Source organism: Heloderma suspectum, chromosome 5 (genome assembly GCF_057233095.1).
Source record: "Heloderma suspectum isolate Gila_16-S chromosome 5, 16-S_ref, whole genome shotgun sequence".
NCBI lineage: Eukaryota > Metazoa > Chordata > Lepidosauria > Squamata > Helodermatidae > Heloderma > Heloderma suspectum.
In genome coordinates this window covers 165,015,904-165,035,987 of record NC_139462.1, presented here as the reverse complement: position 1 = coordinate 165,035,987, position 20,084 = coordinate 165,015,904, and the positions used below count along the sequence as shown (strand labels likewise).

Sequence of the window (20,084 nt, the reverse complement as noted above, 5' to 3'; positions counted from 1 at the left end):
TGGCTTCCTGTAACTTGAGCCCATTATTCCGTGTCCTGCACTCTGGGATGATCGAGAAGAGATCCTGGCCTTCCTCTCTGTGACAACCTGTCAAGTACTTGAAGAGCGCTGTCATATCTCCCCTCAGTCTTCTCTTCTCAAGGCTAAACATGCCCAGTTCTTTCAGTCTCTCTTCATAGGGCTTTGTTTCCAGTCCCCTGATCATCTTTGTTGCCCTCCTCTGAACCCTCTCCAGTTTGTCTGCATCCTTCTTAAAGTGTGGCGCCCAGAACTGGACATAGTACTCCAGCTGAGGCCTAACCAGTGCTGAGTAGAGGGGAACTAGTACTTCCCAGGATTTGGAAGCGATGCTTCTATGAATGCAGCCCAAAATAGCATTGGCCTTTTTTGCAGCCACATCACATTATTGGCTCATATTCAGCTTGTGATCGACAACAATTCCAAGATCCTTCTCGCTTGTAGTGTTGTTGAGCCACATATCCCCCATCTTGTAACTGTGCATTTGGTTTCTTTTTCCTAGGTGCAGAACTTGGCATTTATCCCTATTAGATGTCATTCTGTTGTTTTCTGCCCAGCGCTCCAGTCTGTCAAGATCACTTTGAATTTTGTTTCTGTCTTCCAAAGTATTAACTATCCTGCCCAATTTTGTGTCATCTGCAGATCTGATCAGCATTCCCTGCACCTCCTCCTCCAAGTCATTAATAAAAATGTGGAAGAGCACTGGGCCCAGGACTGAGCCCTGCGGTACCCCACTTGTTACCTCTCCCCAGTTTGAGAAGATCCCATTGATAAGCACTCTTTGATTCCGATTCTGTAGCCCACTGTGGATCCACCAGATCGTTGTTTCATCTAGCCCACTTTGAGCTAGTTTGCTCATCAGGATATCATGGGGCACTTTGTCGAAAGCTTTGCTGAAGTCGAGGTATATGATGTCTATAGCATTCCCACAGTCCACAAGGGAGGTGACTTGATCAAAAAATGAGATCAGATTCGTCTGGCAGGATTTGTTCTTGACAAATCCATGTTGGCTTCGAGTCATCACTGCATTGTTTTCAAGGTGCTTCCAGATGGATTGCTTTATCATTGCTCCAGAATTTTCCCAGGGATTGATGTCAGACTGACTGGTCTGTAGTTCCCAGGTTCCTCCTTTTTACCCTTTTTGAAGATAGGAACCACATTAGCCCTCCTCCAGTCATCTGGCACTTCCCCCGTCCTCCATGATTTCTCAAAGAGAAGTAGGCAGCGGTTCTGAGAGTTCTTCTGCCAGTTCCTTTATTACTCTAGGATGCAGTTCATCTGGCCCTGGAGATTTGAACTCATTCAGATTAATTAGGTGTTCCTTGACCATATGCCTATCGATCTCCAGCTGCAATCCTGCCCCTTCAGCCTGTACTTCGCCTTTGCCAGGGGAGTCATAGACCCTCTTTTGGGAGAAGACTGAGCCAAAGTAGGAATTGAGCACCTCTGCCTTTTCTTTGTCATCTGTTATCATTTTTCCATCCTTATTTAATAGCTGAACCACCATTTCTTTCCTCTGCCTTTTACTATGCACGTAGCTGAAGAAAGCCTTTTTGTTGTTTTTAGCATCCCTCACTAATGTCAGCTCGTTCTCAGCTTTAGCCTTCCTGACGCCATCCCTGAAATTCTGTGCTACCTGCCTGTACTCTTCCTTTGTTACTTGGCCTTCTTTCCACTTCTTATATGTGCCCTTTTTTGTTTTCAGGTCATCTCTAAGCTTTCTTGTGAAGCCACATTGGCTTCTTCTGTTGTCTTCCACCTTTTTTTCTTGTTGGAATTGTTTGTAATTGTGCCTTGAGAATTTCCTTTTTTAAAAGCTCCCACCCATCTTGGACTCCTTTTCTCATTAGCGTCACTTGCCATGGGACCTTACTGATCATTGTTCTGAGTTTATTAAAATCAGTTTTCCTAAAATCCGGGGTACATGTTTGACTACACTCGGCTTTTGCATCCCTTAGAACCGAGAACTCAAGTACAACATGGTCGCTTTCCCCCAGAGTTCCTGTAGGTGCTACTTTATCCACTAAGTCATCTCTGTTGGTTAGGATCAAGTCAAGGATAGCCCATCCTCTAGTTCCTTCCTCTACTTTCTGTAGGAGGAGGTTATCTACCACACAAGTCAGGAATTTCCTGGAGGGGCCATGTTTTGCAGAATTTGTCTCCCAACAAATATCGGGGAAATTGAAGTCCCCCATTACTACTACATCATGCTTCCTTAAAACATTGGCTATTTGCTTTTCAAAAGTTTTATCCTCGTCTTCTCCTTGATTGGGTGGCCGGTAGTAGAATCCGACCATCAGGTTCCTTTTATTCTTTGCTCCATTTATTTTGATCCAGATGCTCTCGATGGGGCTACCAAGCTCATCCTCCTGTATTTCTGTGCAGAGATATGTCTTTTTCACATACAGTGCAACTCCACCTCCCTTTCTGTTCCTCCTGTTCTTTTTGAACAAGTTATATCCTTCAATTGCTGTATTCCAGTCATGAGAATCATCCCACCAAGTCTCAGTTACACCTATCAAGTCATAATTTCCCTCCTGTATTAAGAGTTCAAGTTTGTTCTGTTTGTTTCCCATACTCTGGGCATTAGTATATAGACATCGAAGACCATGTGCTTCATAGTCTGGCTTTCTTCCTACATGTGTCTGAAGACTATTATTTGGTGCTAATAGAGCTGTTCTCTCCGTTGCAGTGCATGAGCCTACGTCCATTGTTACCCCCAACTTTACATCTCCCTTCCCCATAGGATTCAGTTTAAAGCCCTCCTGATGAAGTTCTTCATGCTGTGGCCAAACATATTCTTCCCATCCTTTTGAGGTGCAACCCGTCCCTTGCCAGCAGCCCATCGTCCAGGAGGTATAGCCCGTGGTCCCAGAATCCAAATCTCTCTCGTCGGCACCACCTTCGTAGCCAGTCATTCACCTGGAATGATGATCATCATCAGGCTGATGATTACAAGGATCAGGGCATTTTTGGTGGTGGCATCCTCACCCTGGAAATCTCTGCCAGCAGATCCTTGTCAAACTGGCTTGCCCTTGTTCTTTCATAGGTTGGTCAAGTCACGTTTCTGCTGAAGGGCTATTGGTTTTGCCAGCACAAGTGGGAAAACTAGCTGGACATGGGGGCATGGCAGGGGAACAGGGGAAGTTCACTTTCTGAGGGCATAACTGGGGCCTCTGGGGCAGATGTCAGCTTTGGAGAGTTTTATCCTTGGAATGTTAGTATAAATGTAATCACAAAAATGCATGTTTTGCCATTTAAGGGGTGGGTGCATCCATCATTTTTGGTGCTTTTATAAGGCATGTGTTAATTTAAACAGATCACATGACAAAGCTCTCTATGGCTGCAATTGTATACCCACTTACATTACCTGGGAGTAAGCCCCATTGAATTCAATGGGATTTATTTCTAAGTAGACATGTATAGGTTTGTACTCTCAAGGTATTTATCTGAAGAACTATAGACTGCATTGAGGCTGCAGTCCTATGCACACCTACTTGGGAGTAAGCCCTACCTTCTCACACGTAAACATGCATAAGGATGAGCTGTAAGTTCTAATAATGAGTCCTAATAACATGAGGTCTAAAAAGTTGCTACTAAATTTCTAACTTATTGTAATGATCTTATCTTAGGGATGCCAGGGTCAAAGAGGCCATCAAGGCCCTGAGGTATGTATAAATAATTTCCTAATTTATAGAAGTGCTTTCTCATCATGATGATATGTTAGGTTGTCCTATAAATTAATCTAAGTTTCCAATATTCCCCTGTTTATCATAATTTAAGCAAAATAGACACTTCCTGAAATGCCCACAAAAATCATTTGATTTTTTAAAATTCTGTTTATTTTAATTTAGCTGTAAAATGTATAACAAGAAAAGATGCCTAGAACTATAAAGAATATAAAAATACTATCCCTAAATTATGGACTTGAGCACGCTCCGGGAGAGAGCGGAGGACAGGAAGGCCTGGCGTGCTATGGTCCATGGGGTCACGAAGAGTCAGACACGACTGAACGACTGAACAACAACATCCCTAAATTAGTAAATAGCTAGATAATTTGATGCATTTTTGTTTGTTTCTCTTTGTCTTTGGACAATTAATAACATTTAAAATAAATAAGTTAGAGTCCATAATTACAAAACCCAGAGCTATAATGTCACTGACTCAAAAATCCACATGTGATCTGATGCGTACATGAAACACTTATGTGAGGTGCCTACTTTCACTTTAGGAGATGGAGTAACTCCATGCACATATCTTTCTGTGTCTGTGATACTTCCCCCCACCTTGACTCTGCAGATGAGAGAACTCCATGTGCCCATGGTAGTCCTGGAAGCACAGTGTATCTTACTGTCATGTTACACAACACTTCCATTGCCATATTTTTTCCAGATGTTTCTATTGTTTTGTTGATTTCACTCAGCCATGTCATGGATGGGGGATAAATGGATTCACATGTTCCGATTTATTAAGTGTGGTGATTGATTTGTAAATGTATTTTTCAATTCCAACATAGAACGGAATTCTGTTTTCATAACTGGATCCACATCACAAGAATAGCCACTGCAATTAATTTCTTGACTGACAAATGTGGTTCAATATACAGTTAGGGCCAGAAATCTTGGAACAAGGATAACTGTTTTGGCAGTTGGCCTCTGTACACCACCACATTGAAGTTGAAAGGAAACACACCCAGATGGGAGCGAGGTCAGGACTTCCAGCTGTAATTCAAGGGGTTTGACAAAAGTGGGGCACTAACCATTCAGGAAGGACAGCCAGTGGCATACACCCCCCCATCGTTGGTGGCTCATAAGTAATGGAACAAACCAACGTCATGTTAATCCTATGTCTTGATGAACATAACATTTAAGCACTGTTTTTTGTTGCCACAGGGAAGAAAAGGATCCCACGGTCCCAGTGGTGTTTCTGGACAGCAAGGTTTTAAAGGCCCACAGGTCAACATTTAATCTGTTCAGGTTTATTTCTGAGGAAGTGGAAGTGCCAAGGTGAAGAGAGGGAGTCTATGCTGAAAAACTGTGCAGTTTTCAAACAAAAGATGTAACAATTTTGTGAACACATTTTCAAAAGATTCATAAAGTTTCCACAAGATTTCTATTAGCATAATAGATAAATCATGTGAAAATTCCATGAATGATTTGGTTTCTCCATAATAGCCTTTTCTTGAATTATGCCCAAGTTAGGACTGTCAGTGGTAACTAGGGTTACCCAGAAATAAGTTTGCCACCATGTGAACGACAGTCCAGAATTCTGAATCCGTACTTATAGATATTGGTTCTAAAAATTTATACTTCTGGCTACGTGGTATGAAATAGTGAGGCAATTGTACTATGCCATGTTCTGCATATAGCTGCCTCAATTGTACCTCCTAGTGACATGCATCTTCCTTCCTATACCAGCATTTGCATGTTTGTTGAGCAAATACACTTAAGCTAAATGTTGATTGAGACTTCTCTGCATGTATAGCACAATTTCAGCTCTATACGGACATTTCAGTACGGATGTTGTGAGTGTCCAGTTGGGGGCTCGAGCTCAGTGGGTTCCCACCAGCTCAGCCCCCTGGATGCCAGTCCACAGAACCCCATGCTTGCCCGACTCAGCACGCGCCAAGGTGGGCAAGCGGGCGGTCCCTGCTCCTGCATCAAGCTGCCATTTTGTGGGAAATGGTGGCTTCACCTTTTCCATAAAGGATTTTATGTAAATCGTGGCTCATTTACACAACATTACATACATAAATGATCTACGCCTTTAATGTTGTGTAAATTTGCCTCTTTATGACAGCCATTTATGTAGAATTGGCCTTTACAGAAAAGGCTGAGCTGTCATTTTTTGCAGAATGGTGGCTTGGCAGAGAAGTGGGACACCACATGCCACTCGTCAGGCGCCCGTGGACTGCTGCGTATGGCGAACAGGGGTGGGCGGCTGGTGGGGGTCTGCATAGCAGGGCAGGTAGAGGTGTGTTCAGCCATCCCTACATTCCAGAATGCAGGTACAGTGTGTGTGCATGTGTGTGTAGCAGGTGGGGCGGGGGGGGGCACAGGCTCCCCGGGTGCCACACTGTGGAACGCTGCCTTAGAACTAAGTCCCTACCATATACCCTCTATGGATTGTTTTTCTCCTCTTCCAAATTACAGGGGGTGCCCTTTTGAGGAGACAGCAATACTCTATCAGGGTGCTGGGTCTTTCCAGCCTCCTTAATATCCACTCCTAGTCAGATCAATAGACCAAGTGTTTTAATAAAATGTCCAACTTCTTGCCGGAAACAGCAAGGTAGGGATGGGTGAGAAATTTGTTCAGTTTGCATTAGGGATGGCGGAGAATTCCACCACGGACTCCAATGAGGCCGGATTCTAAAGAATCTGGCCCCCCAGAGTCTCTGGCAGAACGGAAAACTTACCTCCGCCTCCCCGTGGAATCCTCTTCAGCCGGATCCTCTTGCTCCGGATTGCCAGCGATACGGCCACCATGCTGTATCACTGGCTGAAGGGGACTGAATGCAGACGCAAATGGCGTCCAGGACGCCATTTGCAGCCGTAAATGCCTTAGTTTAAGGTAAATGCAGCTGTAAATGGCTGTGTTTACCTTAACCTAAGGCCTTTACGGCCGTAAATGGCGTCCTGAATGCCATTTGCAGCTGTGCTTTTCATTCACGCGATAGGCTATGCAAATATTTTTATTTAGGCTATTGTGTGAATGAAAAGCACGGCCGCAAATGGCGTCCTGGACACCATTTGCATCCGCAGTCAGTCAAGTCCCCTTCAGCTAGCGATACGGCATGGCAGCTGTATCGCTGGTGCTTCGGAGCCAGCTGGCAGCTCCTCAGAATCGCTGCGGAGCAGAGCCGGCCAGCAAGGATTCTGGGGGGAGGAACAGATTGCCTCCCCCCCACGCCCCCCCCAGACTGGCAGGTAGGGGATTCATACATCCCTAGTTCGCATTTTAAGGTGAACTTACCAAATCTGCACCTCTCAAACTTGACAATGAACTGGAACACAGTTATACAGCAATATCCGCACTTTCCCAAATTTTGCGATGCAGTTCGCAAATTTAAAAAACGAATACAACAATGCATACAATAGGAAAATGTGCACACACAAATGTATATATTATTAGGGAACGGTGCACACAGAAAACACATTACGTTAGACAAGCCACCTGCAAAAAGTGAGTGCATTAGGAAAAGTGCATACAAAAATGTGTATATTCGGAAAAATATGTACAAAGTTTCATGAGGACTTTGCCGGGGGGTGGGGGTGGGGATTGTAAACTGATGTGGAAACTGGGTGGGACAAATGTAATGTTGGCAAAATGAGAAAGTGGGCAGAATCGAACTTGATAAATTTGTCCATCTCTCCAGCAGGTCTGTTTCTACCATCACAGGCACTTGAACTGAGTGATGTCACTGGGAGCTCTAAAACACTCATAACTATGAGCCCATAATGCATAAAGTTCCTGGAGGAAAGAAAATTAAATTGCACAAACACAGAATCTACTGGTATAGAGTGTGTTTCAGACAAAGAAATTAGAGCCCTAACTTCGCAGACTAAAATATCCATAATGAAATTGTTCAGTATTTTTCTTCATAAAGATCCAGCTGAAAAAATAGGCTCTGCACTTTGCCTTGGCATTTGCTTCCACATTTTAAAGGGAACTTGCATTCTATTGTAGGTAGGGATGGCAGAGAATTCTGCCACCGATTCCAGTGAGGCTGGATTCTAAAGAATGCAGCTCCCCGGAACCCATGGCAGAACGGCCTCTTGCCCCCCTGCGGAATCCCCCCGGGACGGCACTTACCTGGGGCGGATTCGGTGGCGACGGATTCGGTGGTCTCCTGCCGCCGCTATTGCCGTCCTTGCAGCCGTGATAGGCTACGTACGAATTTATGTAGCCTATCATGGCTAACCCCCCCAAAAAAACCCAGCGTACGCAAATGGCGGCGGCTACGGCGACCGCCATTTGCATTCCCTATTTTTCGCTGATTTATCTTACGTAAATATTTACGTAGGCTAGAACGGTGAAAAATAAAGGAACGCAAATAGCGCCCACTACGCTATTTGCGTTCCCCTTTTTTTCGCTGTTTTATCTTATGTAAATATTTACGTAAGATAAATTGGCAAAAAATAGGGAACGTAAATGATGGCTGCCATAGCCGCCGCCATTTGCGTACACTGGTTTTTTTTGGGGGGTAGCCATGATAGGCTATGTAAATTCTTACATAGCCTATCATGGCTGCCTGGCTGGACGCAAATGGTGGCCGCTACGGCAGCTGCCATTTGTGTATGCAGCAGCCCGTCCGCAGCCGGAAATCTGGCTGCAGACGGCCCTGGCTGGCTGCTCTGCGGCCTGGCCGCGGAGCGGAGCCAGCCATCAAGGGTCCTGGGGGGAGGACCGGATCGCCTCCCCCCGATCGAGGATTCCGGGGGAGGGACAGAGCGCCTCCCCCACCCACCGCGAAAGATTCCGTGAAAAGGTGAGTTTCGTACATCCCTAATCGTAGGGCTAATCCATTTCCATTCATCATCTCTGGCAGGGATGGCAAAACTCTGGCTTCCAGGGACTTTGCATGCCTAAAGGTGCAACCCTATGCATGTCTAGACAGAAGAAAGGCCTACAACTCCCAACATCCCCCAGCGAGCTGCTGGCTGGGGCATGCTGGGAGTTGTAGGCCTTTCTTCTGTCTAGACATGCATAGGGTTGCCCTCTAAATAGTTTTAAAGAGTAAATAAAAATAAGAGAAATGCATGTGCACTCTGTGTGTATGCATTACGTATTTTAACTCAGTTTTCTGTTTTGTGAAATATGCTTCTAGGGTGAAAGAGGAATTCAGGGAGTGAACGGAATGAAAGGAAATCAAGGAAGCAAGGGGTTTCCAGTATGTAATATATAGCATAAATGTCATTTATGCCTTTTCTCTGAATTTCTATTCTGCTTCGCGGCCTTCATAGGTGGGCAACGTGTGGCCTCCAGATGTTGTTGGACTGCAGCTCCTACTATCCCTCACCATTGGCTGTGCCGGCTAGGGCTGATGGGGATTGCAGACCAACAACATCTGGTGGGCCATATGTTGCTCTTAAATCAGCTCACAGCTACAAAGCAAGTCAATATACCTAGACCCAAAGGGCCACATGCCGTAAGTCCGTGGTGACTTTTTCATCCCTCTCCCCCTGCTTCCGACAGCAGCCCCCCACACCGGTGCCAGCCCAAGACATTTTGTTGCCTGAAGTACTGCCCAACTGGTAGTGCAGCTTCCTGGCAGGGCCGACGCTTTAAGAAATCTGGCTGCTGGTGTGGCCATGTGTGTTGCTTTACAGAGAAAAGGACCGTCCTCCATTTGAAGGGCTGTCTAGTCCAAGTCCACCTTAAAGATAAAGAACCATAGGAAGGGACAGCCGGGGCAGTGAACTGACCCGTCATTGATGGGCACCAGGTCCCAGTCTTCCCCCGTATGGTGAGATGCATTCCATATTTAAATTATAGTAAGCATTTCCAAATTTGCATCTATACATCTAAATTAGCATACACACATTTTATGCAAATCTCTGCCTTATTTTGCTCCTTTTGGGGGTGATGCATTTCCTCATTTTTTTGGCTATGTGTAAGAGGTGCCCCTGCTTGTTGCCCCATTCAGGCACCAAATCCTGCCTTCATCTTTAGATGCTGCCTGAAGCAGTCACATCACCCGGCTGCAATGTAGGGCCAGCCCTGCCCACACTCCTGCAAAGGCCTTTCAGATCAGGAGCCCTTCTGAGCAGGATCCATGAGGCATGAAGAACTGACACTGGAAGGAAAACAGAAGCACTTCGCTTACATTGGTGGGCAGGTGGGCGAGCAGGCCTCTCTAGGGGGCAATCTACATCACAACTTTAAACTGGTTTCAAACCTGTTTTTAGCAATTACGGCTACCAAATACAGGAATTCTGGGAATTGTAGCTCTAGGAAGAGGGGCTGCTTGGGCAGGGGACAGGGGTCTCTAGCAAAGAATTCTCAGTACCGTCATGAAACTGCAGGATCCCTTTAGATAAACCGGTTTGAAACCAGTTTAAAGTTGCAATGTAGATTGCCCCTAGGTCCCTGTCCTAATGTTTTCCATACTTTTCAATTGACACATTCAGTGCCATCCTATATGTTTCTTCCAGTGACGGAATATTATGCTGCTCTATTGTTACTTCAGAATACTCTTTGGAAGGTTGGTTTCTCCCTATTACTCCCAGTTCCTTTAACATCTGCAGGAAATGCAAAAATTCAACCATTGAAACTTTTCCCAGCATGGAGTAGTGAAAAATACTACATTTGCAGGTTTTATGACTATAACATAGATGTTGCAGTGCATTATAAGAGGAACGTTATGAAAATTGTTATTTTCTAATTAATATTCAATCTAAAACAATTCCAGGTGTACAATATTGCATTGCTTTGTTTATCTCCTTGTTTTATTTTAGGGTCACCCTGGAGTGGCAGGTCCAACAGGCATTCCTGGAAGTTGGGGAACCAAAGGGAATAAGGTATATCTCACAGCCTAGCAGCTTCCATTTTACTTTGCCTTCTCAAAAAATATGTGTTAGGTAAAAGATTACATGACCAGGCTGGCATTTGGTCAGCCAGGGAAATATTGCAGTGGTGGTTCACCATGTTTCAAACCAAATGCAATCGCTCCTCTTTGTTCTGTCTTTGGTTATAAAAATAATCACAAGAAAATCACAGTGCGCTGCTGCGGGGGGTGGGCAATGTTATCTTAAATATATCCAAGTGAATCTTGACCCCGCTCAGCTAGGAATGCTTAAGGATTTTGTTTGGCTTGCATTTCAAAGCCAACTGTCCTGATTTTACCTCCTGGACTGATGTGGGAACTGGAATGCAGGTCTCAGCTCAAAAATACTGTGTACCAAATGTGTATTTGGGATAAAATACATTTAGGGCATAATCCTATGGCCACTAGTCAGCGGCTAGACGGCGATAGGATAGGTAGTTTCCTGGGAACCAACCTTGGAGCCTACTCCAAGCTTGGTCCCTGAGAACTAACCCCCATCCCCTCCTGCACTGCCTCATAGGCAGCGCGGAACAGCGCCACGCTCCACACTCGGAAGAGGAGCGCAGAGCAGCAAAAACGGGTCATTCCGGGGTGCATGTCAGGGCGGGGAAGTCAGAAATGCTGGTACGACATATCTTATGTGTCATCCGGCTGCGGCTTCCCGTGCTCCAAGGTCCCACGGCTAGACAGCCGAAATCGGCTGTCTAGCCATAAATGCAGGGCAGCTGAAGCACTGAGGGGAAGCCCTCCGTGAAATGCAAACTTTGCTAGAAAAGACCATTAGAAATGCATATTGTGTGAGAAAATACGTTCAAAATAGTATTTAAATACAAATGTTGGTGCAGATTTTTTTTTTTTTGTAAATCACAGATTAAAGATGAAACAGGACAGGACAGATTTACGGATGAACACCCGTGAATCTGATACAGACTGGAAATTGATTGATTCTGCCATTTGTCCCCACCGCACATGCACACACAACTGAAATGATAGAACATTGGTCTTTGTGATACAGTACCATATTCCAATACTTGAAGAAGAAAAAAAACTATTCATGAACTTTGATGGAACAGATTTTTTTGACCACTGTGACATCCTTGTTTAGTCACTTGCCATAGCTACGCTAGCACTGAGATGTTTACCTTTTCTCTTTTTTGAAACAAAGGATAATAATAGTTCTTAATGGCATGGAAATTTGCATGGAAAAAGAACAGCCGGACAAAATTAAATTGTAAAATAATATGATCAAAATAGTTTAGTAAAACTATTTTTCAATCAAATAAAAAGCTAACAATAAAGTGTCTCCATATTTCTTTTGCAAATAATTATCAATACACATCTGTCAACTCATGCTATGTTTAAATACAGAAATTGGTTTGCTTACATAAGGTAGACAACCTAGATGCAGAAGTAAATCAGAGCACCACACATCTCAGTTCTGCCCATCCACGTTCACCCAATTTTAAAGGCGTTTGTTCAAAACTAGCTTCCAATTTAAGTCTCCCTCCCATCTTCAGCAGTCTTCTAAGAAATCTTTTACATCCATACAATAGACATGATCTGAAATTGATCAGAGGTTATTTTCCAGATATATTCATCAAATGACACATAGATAACCAAACTATTTTTTCCCAGTCTTGTATGAAAGGTCTCTTTTCATTCATATGTGTGTGAGATGGGGTTGGGAATATGATAGCTCCTCTTCTCACAACCAAAAGGTACTTGTTTTATCCCACAAATCTGATTTCTTACTACGTTCACATTAAGCTGATATGTGTTGTTTCAAGTTTTTAGCATATTGGCACAGTTTTGAGCTCATATGTCGTTATTTACACAGCACTGTTGATGACACTGGAACTACTCTCAACTTTAGTATAAATTTTATATTCATTTAACAGGGAGAGTCTGGTAATCCTGGGGTGAAGGGGGAGAAAGGACCACCTGGACTCTGGGGAATGAGGGTTTGTATTTTATCCTCTTGTTTACATTGCAGTTTTAATCTTGTTAATATTTTTATCTAGGTAGAAGGAGTAGCTGATCTGTTCTTTGTATGGTTCTAAATAAAAAGCAAAGCTTATAAGGAAATGAGGAGAAATACCTTTTGTTGTCCTCTGTTCAAGTAGGTTTGCCAAAAGACACCTTTGGTTTATGTGTGGTTGCTAACACAAAATGGAAACACTGAAGAACACTGTGTACCAAAAGGGTAAATGGAAATGAAAATGAAACCTAATGTAAATGTAATTTTGTTTTAGGGAGATGGTGGTGCTATTGGATATGGTGGGCCAGGTAGTAAAGGAATAAAGGTAAGTGTCAAAGGAAATCCTACATGAAAATCTGAACTCCTTTTCAGCAGTCTTTCAGATCATTAGAATGAATGCAAATAAATATGGCTTATTTTAGAGGTATGGACACAAATCATCCTGCTTAAGTGTTGCTTTCTAATACCAAATGTCATAGTTCAGTACCTATTCATTTGGCAGCAAACAGGGCCATTCAAAAATGTACACGCAAATCCAATCTTGTTTTTCTCATTTGTGAGTTACAGGGGCAAACAGGATTTCCTGGCATTATGGGACAGAAGGTAATGTACTTTCAAAACATTAAAATAAAAGAGGCTGCATATCTATTACACACAGGGATGGTACAGGTGCCCAATTCTGTTTGGGAATCCGGTGGACCCCGCTGCCTGCAGCCCCGAGCCCTGCTCACTGAGCCCCTGCCCCAGCTCACCCCCTGCCCATGCTTGGCGAGCAGGCCACTCTCACCCCAGCAGCCTCATCGAGCTCCGTAGACACCATTTTTTGAAAAATAAAATGGCAATCGCAAAAATGCACATATTTGCAAATGTGCATATTTGCGATTTCCATTTTATTTTTCAAAAAACGGCGACCGTGGTGCTTGACGAGGCCACTGGGGTGAATGCAGGCTGCTCACCGAGTTTGGGGGGCCTCGAGCACAGTCTGGGGGCCGGTGAATAGGGGCAGGGGCTGGGCGGGCACCTGGAGAACCCAGACAGGGGCAGGTTTGCACATCCCTAATTCCACGTCACTGTTTTCACTGAGTTCAAATGATCTGGGTAACTGTGTATGCAAAAGAGTGGAAATGCAATCTGACAGCAGATGAATTGAATAGTCTCCTTTTGGTACAAGAGTAGTTGTTTGGCTGGCAGTTCATTAATAACATGTCTGCTTCTTCATGCCCTGCTATTCACAGAAAAATGGCTCCCTTTTGAGGATCTTTTTCATCCATTCCTGCGACTTGCATGTAGATGGTGAAGTCCTGCTTGAACCTTTCCCTGGGTTCTGCTGCGTTGCAACTGATTTAGCTTCCCTGCAGCCTTGAGAAATTCCATCTTTTTGCTTCAGTTTTCTGTGCCTTACTTTCCTCTTCCTCCTTCCTTTTTATTTGTTTACTTTTTGACCCCACTCCTGGTATCATGTAACATTCTTCATCTTAAATGTACTGGTCAGATGAGATATACAATGAATTATTTTATTAAGGACTGATATGCAAAAGGTCTTCCATTCTTGAGCAACTTTCTCCTTGTGGAACCCTTCCCTGCGTCTAACCTCCAGACTCAGCTGGGGGTGGTGCCCTTTGCAGTACATGTGGAGCTGAATCCAAAAAGACCCTTAGACTATTTATAGACACAGATCATCCTTGCTGGACTGGAGAAACTATGGTCTGATTCACATTTCCCTCTTTGTGTATCACTCCAGAGGTATCAAAGTGGTGAACATAAAATACATTATCAAAACAGTAATAAGTATAACAATAAAACACCACAATAATAAAAATGTCAATCAGCAATAAAACTGCACATTCTACAGTGTGCTACAGACCATGGCTAGCTGGTTCACACTTCAGGGAAAGCCTGTGTGAAGACATGGGTCTTAGGAAGACATCTAAATGTCAGAACTGTGGGGGCCCATCTAATGACAGTTGGTAAAGCGTTCCAGAGGATGGGGGTTGCAACACTAAATCCTCTGCTGCACGTGCTCATGAGGTAAATCTCTGGAGCATGTGGCGCCCTCAAAAGTGCCTCACAACTAGGGATGTGTGAATCCAGCCCTGTCCAGGTTCTCTGGGCACCCGCCCAGCCCTTGGCCCTGTTTGCTGGACCACGCTTGAGCCCCTTCTGCACTCGGCGAGCAGCCTGCACTCACCCCAGTGGCTTTGTTGAGTTCCGCGGTCGCCATTTTTTGGAAAATAAAATGGCAATCACAAAATGTGCATATTTGTGTGTGTGCGAAAATGCGCATTTTTACAAATGTGCATAATTGCGTATGTGCAAAAATGCATATTTTGCAAAAATAAGCATTTCGTGCATATACCAATATGTGCATTTGCAAAATGTGCATTTTTGCGCATACACAAACATGCACATTTTTGCAATTGCAATTTTATTTTTCAAACAATGGTGGCCACAAAGCTCAATGAGGCTGCCAGGGTGAGTGCATCCCTACTCACAACTCTTATGATTGCAGAGATGGGGCAGGGACATAAGGAGTGAGGTGATCCTTAAGGTAACCCAGTTTCAATTGTTTAGAGCCTTATATATGCCTGGATATGGATAACTGAATACAAAATACAGATACGCACTATGTCATTTGTGAATGCCACACGTACATTCTCACAGTGTACACAGAAGCGCAGAATCCATCCCCCCCTCCCGCCCAGTCACTATTTCCATGTGGAAGAGCAAAACACCTATTTCAAATTATGCATGATTCACAATGTGTGTGTTTGGTGTATATTTTGCACTTGGGTATCCAACCCAAGACTCATTAATTTTCCTTGGCCTTCTCCTGAATTGTGGTTTGTTTTTTTCATGGAACTGTTTTGATTTCAATTGTTTCTTGTTTTAATATTTTTAGATTGAGATGTCTGTTTTATTATTGTCATTGGCTTTTATTCATTACTGTTGTATTGTTTTTATTTTGTGAGCCAACTTGAGAGTGTTTTCTACTGTAAAAGGTACTCTAAAAGTATTTGAAATAAATAAATACACACAGAAAGTAAAGTGCAAATTGGCCCTATGTTTGTGTTAAAGGGGCACTTTCATTTATTATTTGTATATTTATGTACAGACTATGGGAAGAATATTTTCAGTGTTTTCATTGCATACAGATATTCTTAAGATTTCCACTCCCACCCCCCATGCCTTTGCAAATTTGAAAACATATTGCAATACTCCAGTCATTTGTCTCGGAAAATACTCGGCTTGGAGCTAAAGGTTACACAGCATATCTTCGACTCATAGCAGCAGACCAAAATCTCCTCCTTCCCTCTCCTATTCCCTGAAATGTCTGGTCACTTCATGGACAAATCTTTCTCAGACTGATTCAGAATTACTCAGCAATTACTGAGAAAAAAGCCCCCCCCCCCTTTAGGGCCAAACTTGAAGTGATGCCATATGTGCAATTAGCAATTGTGCGGATGGCTTTTTAAAAAATATACAGCAGTCACAGGCGGCCTGATCTAGACTGGGACTCTTGCAGGGGGACTATAGGGACTTTAACCCTTTGCCCCCCCTTATGGTCTTGATCTCGATCAGCCCCCTGTGTATCCTTCCATTCCATCCTTTTATCATTATTTTTGCCCTGTGGTCTATTATATAGGCGTATTGTGAGAAATTGTGTAAGGATGCTTGAATCATTGAACAGCCCTGCTGGACTTCTTTGAGTTCCCAGAACTGCCACAAAGAAATTCACTCTACAGGGGGCCTTTTAAGAGTTCTCAGAAACTATAGCTGGTATAATGCGGTTCTCAGGCCAGAGTGGGCTGCAGGGCACAAGTGATATCAATCTTGAAAAGCTATATTAGTCCCCAATTTCATTTCAAAGCTTAATTCAAAGTATTTTAATGGTCCCAAAGCCCTGGTGCCAGCTTCTTCATATGAGAGAAGGGCCACCTTCTCTCATATGAACCTATGCAAACCTATTTGGGCAGGGTTTTCCATTTTGACGGGGTTCTGTCCTTATTCTACAGATCTTCCAGCAGATAGTCAAGATTATTTTTATTTCAGATGGCATTTAAGTTTTGCAGAGCTGATGTAGTGGGACAATAATTTCAAGCTGCTGGCTGTTTTTGTTTTTGCCAGTCTGCTTTTCGATTTAATGTTTTTAATAAGTATTTGATTTTGGTTTTTTTGGCAGCTGTTAGCCATCTTAGGTTGCTTTGGTACAAAAGGCAGACTATAAATATTTCAAAAAATAAATAGACGCATCCAATAGTCATCTCCCCCTTAAATTATTGGTTCTTTTAATCTATTCAACGTAGGGTGATGTCGGCAACACTGGAATTCCAGGAGAGCGTGGGCCAAAAGGGTTCCGTGGGCAAAGGGTAAGCTAAACCTTTATACCTTCTTAATATCAAAGTGAATTTTATATCTTAGAGGGATTTGTATTTTTTTTTTAACATACTGCTTAAGCACTTACAATCCAATCCACAACTCAGACATAATGAAGGATTTGGGTTTAATTTCTTCATAACATGAGTGTGTGTGTTGTGTAGTAAACAAAGTATTGGTATTAGAACCAAAAGGCATAGGTTCAACTCCCCACTCAGCCATGAAACTCAATACGCAATATTGGCTCAAACATTATCTCTCCACCGAAACTACCTCACTGGGTTGTTGTGAGGATAAAATAGGGGAAACTTATGCATACCACCTAGAGCTCTTTGGACAGGGCCGGCCCAAGACATTTTGCTGCCTGAGGCGGACAAGATGGTGCCCCTTCCCGTTCCATGTACAAAAGTTGACTGGACTGGCAGATGAGTCTGTCTTCCACGCTAATGATGGGACAATGTTCTCCACTGAACTTGAAGGCAGCAGGCTAACTTAGGGGGCACAGAGTAGGCTGCAAGGCACACAGCTCTCTCCTTCAACACCTTGCTGCTCTTTCCCAGCATCTGCTGCCTGAGGTAACTGCCTCACCCTGGCTAACGATAGGGCCAGCTCTGTCCTTGGAGGACTGTTAAGGAACATATTATGTTTAATAATAGTAAAAACTGTGTCGGTTTCATATCGTGAGAAAATCTGGGGCCATCATGGAATATCAAATGCCAGTTTATGAGAACAATTTCAAGTGTTTATGCTCTTGGCTTTTCTTAGGAAATAAGAGAAATAGGCAGTCTCCCAGTGATGATGAGGATCCAACTCTATTTTTTCAACTATAGGCTGAAGCTTATTACTATGCCAGATGCAAAGTTGCCTGGTAGAGACACTCTAGCAATCATCTGTTGACACTTGATTATAGGAGAGAAGATTCAACAGGCCAGGTTTTCTGCAAATTCTTTTTTTAGGAGCCAGGAAGTTGGCTGCCAAAGCTGAATTTAAAAACAGATTTAAAATATTTTCATTCAGAGCAAATTATCGTCTTCGATTTCAGCAAAATTACCCCTTATACTCTATGTTGAAATATCAGCCTGGACTAGAGCATCCTTCCCCGATCTGGTGCACTCCAGATATTTTGGACTTCAGCTCCTATCAGCCCTAGCCAGCATGGCCAACAATCAGGAATGCTGGGAGTTGTAGTCTAAAACTTCTGGAAGGCATCAGGTTGGGGAAGACTGGATTAGAGAACTGGTGTGTGTGTGTGTGTGTGTGTGTGTACATTTCCCGTGAGAAAAACTTCTCATTACTTAGATTTCAACTAATGCCATCTGCTGTCTTAGGTCACAAAGTCTGAAAAACAGCTTACAATACGTGGCATTGTGTTTGCAGCACTGGTGACACTGAAGAGTTACCTCACCGTTTGTTCTGTTGCCCAGTAACAAATGGAGTATGGAACTGATTCCTCAGTGATTTGTTCTTAAGGCAAGAGCGCTGATCTCATAGGCAAAAAATTAAAATTAAAAAATTGACCTTTTACCAATGAATAATGACCCAAAGTATGTTCAAAAGGTGGCTATTTTTGCATTGCATATAGTTTGGATTGCACATACTTAAACAAGAATATATGGGTGAACATGTCCTTGATGGCTTAATGGGGATGTAGGCCTGATTCTGTACTTTTACTTCTTTTTTGACTAATGATCATTTTGTGGTTCTCTTACTGTTTGAAGATGTGCTGTTAGAATCACTATTGCTATAGCTAATAGTGCCAGCAACGTTCTCCTGAGCCAGGCTCAGAACTGAGTTTGAAGGACCTGTAAATCCACCTCAGAAGAAGAAAACCCTGATCAAAAAGCCCTTGATAAAAATCCAAGCAGCAGAGGAAGTCCCTCGGGCTGCCTCTACTGTTCTTCCTGCTCATCTGAGCCACCCACTTCCCTTCCCTCCTCTCAACATGGTAGCTCAGGAACGGCAATGGCAACAGGAAAGGGAAAAAAAGGAGGCTTTATTTGTTCTCTCCACCCCTCCCTCTGTTCCTCTCCTCCATTACCCTGGCTAACAGCATGATACAATGTGGGGCCTATGAAATTTGTAGTCTTCAAGCCCGGTTTTATGGCAGAGGCCATTTCCCTCACAGTATGTTTCTGGAAATGATTCTACATCATTGCATAGTGCAGTAGTTCCTAGGGGGATTCTGTGGAAAACTGGCAACCACCAGCTTCTGGCCACATGAAGGCCCTATTGCCACTGTCCTGCCACTGTCCTGCCCCTGAACTTTCAGCCACCTGAAAATGGTCAAAATTCCCCCCCCCTTGCCATTGTTGCTGCCTGTGAATGAAATGGTTAAAAAAGAGAGAGGGAGGTTCAGGGCAATATATTTACTACTAAAAATAAGAATTGTATCAGAGGGAAATATCGCTGTTCCCCCTCCTTGTAAAAAAAAGCTATAGAAGTAATGGAACTAGGACTTAAATTTGACATTATTAGCTTAAACCAGGGGTGGGCAACTTGTGGCCCACCGGACATTTTGGCCTGCAACTCCCGTGTTCCCTCATCACTAGCTATGCTTAACTGAAGTATTTTGCCTCCACCATGTTGTGGATCAGGCTGTGATAGTCATGAATGAGATAAGATTGTAAAACACCTTTTCAACTTTAAAGTGCTATAGAAATCATGAAAATAATAATACTAATAAATTCCAACTGTGTTTATGTAAAAATAATATCAAGGAAGCTCAGCTGGAGTGCGTTATAAAAATCTTTTAAACAAATGTAGGCTAAGATCCAAAAGACTGCGTTAGACATACCCAACAGCTTTCACATATTCAGTGGAATCTTTGATGCCTTGTCTTTGAATGGCTGACCCTCACATCATGTTACAATCTAATGTTACAAAAATTACAATCTAATTTTAATTTCCCCTCAGTTTCAAAAGTAGCTTGCCAAATAGTGGACTGGGGTCATGGAGAGATGCTACACTTGGAGAGAAACAAGTCCAAATTCCCCTTGGGCATATGGAATTATGTTGGACTGTTCTTTAGATGCTAGCCATACAAAATCAGAATTAAGATAATTTTTCAAATGTTCATGCAGTACCTGTTAACAGTATTAGAACTAGCAATCCCAGATCGCTTGCTGGCTATCCTGTATCTTACCATTAGCATCGTTCACCTTTTCTGTA

The 20,084-nt window shown here is 43.3% G+C and overlaps 1 protein-coding gene across 1 annotated transcript in view; it reads left to right on the top strand.

Moving 5' to 3' along the window:
* The window catches only part of LOC146344778 (collagen alpha-6(VI) chain-like), an 81,995-nt gene that overhangs the window by 49,157 nt on the left and 12,754 nt on the right, over positions 1–20,084 (top strand). Inside the window, exons 20-24 of the mRNA XM_084859815.1 lie at positions 8,846–8,908; positions 10,476–10,538; positions 12,463–12,525; positions 12,817–12,867; positions 16,847–16,909. Of these exons, the coding sequence (XP_084715941.1) occupies positions 8,846–8,908; positions 10,476–10,538; positions 12,463–12,525; positions 12,817–12,867; positions 16,847–16,909 (303 nt within the window). The remainder of the gene's footprint in view (positions 1–8,845; positions 8,909–10,475; positions 10,539–12,462; positions 12,526–12,816; positions 12,868–16,846; positions 16,910–20,084) is intronic.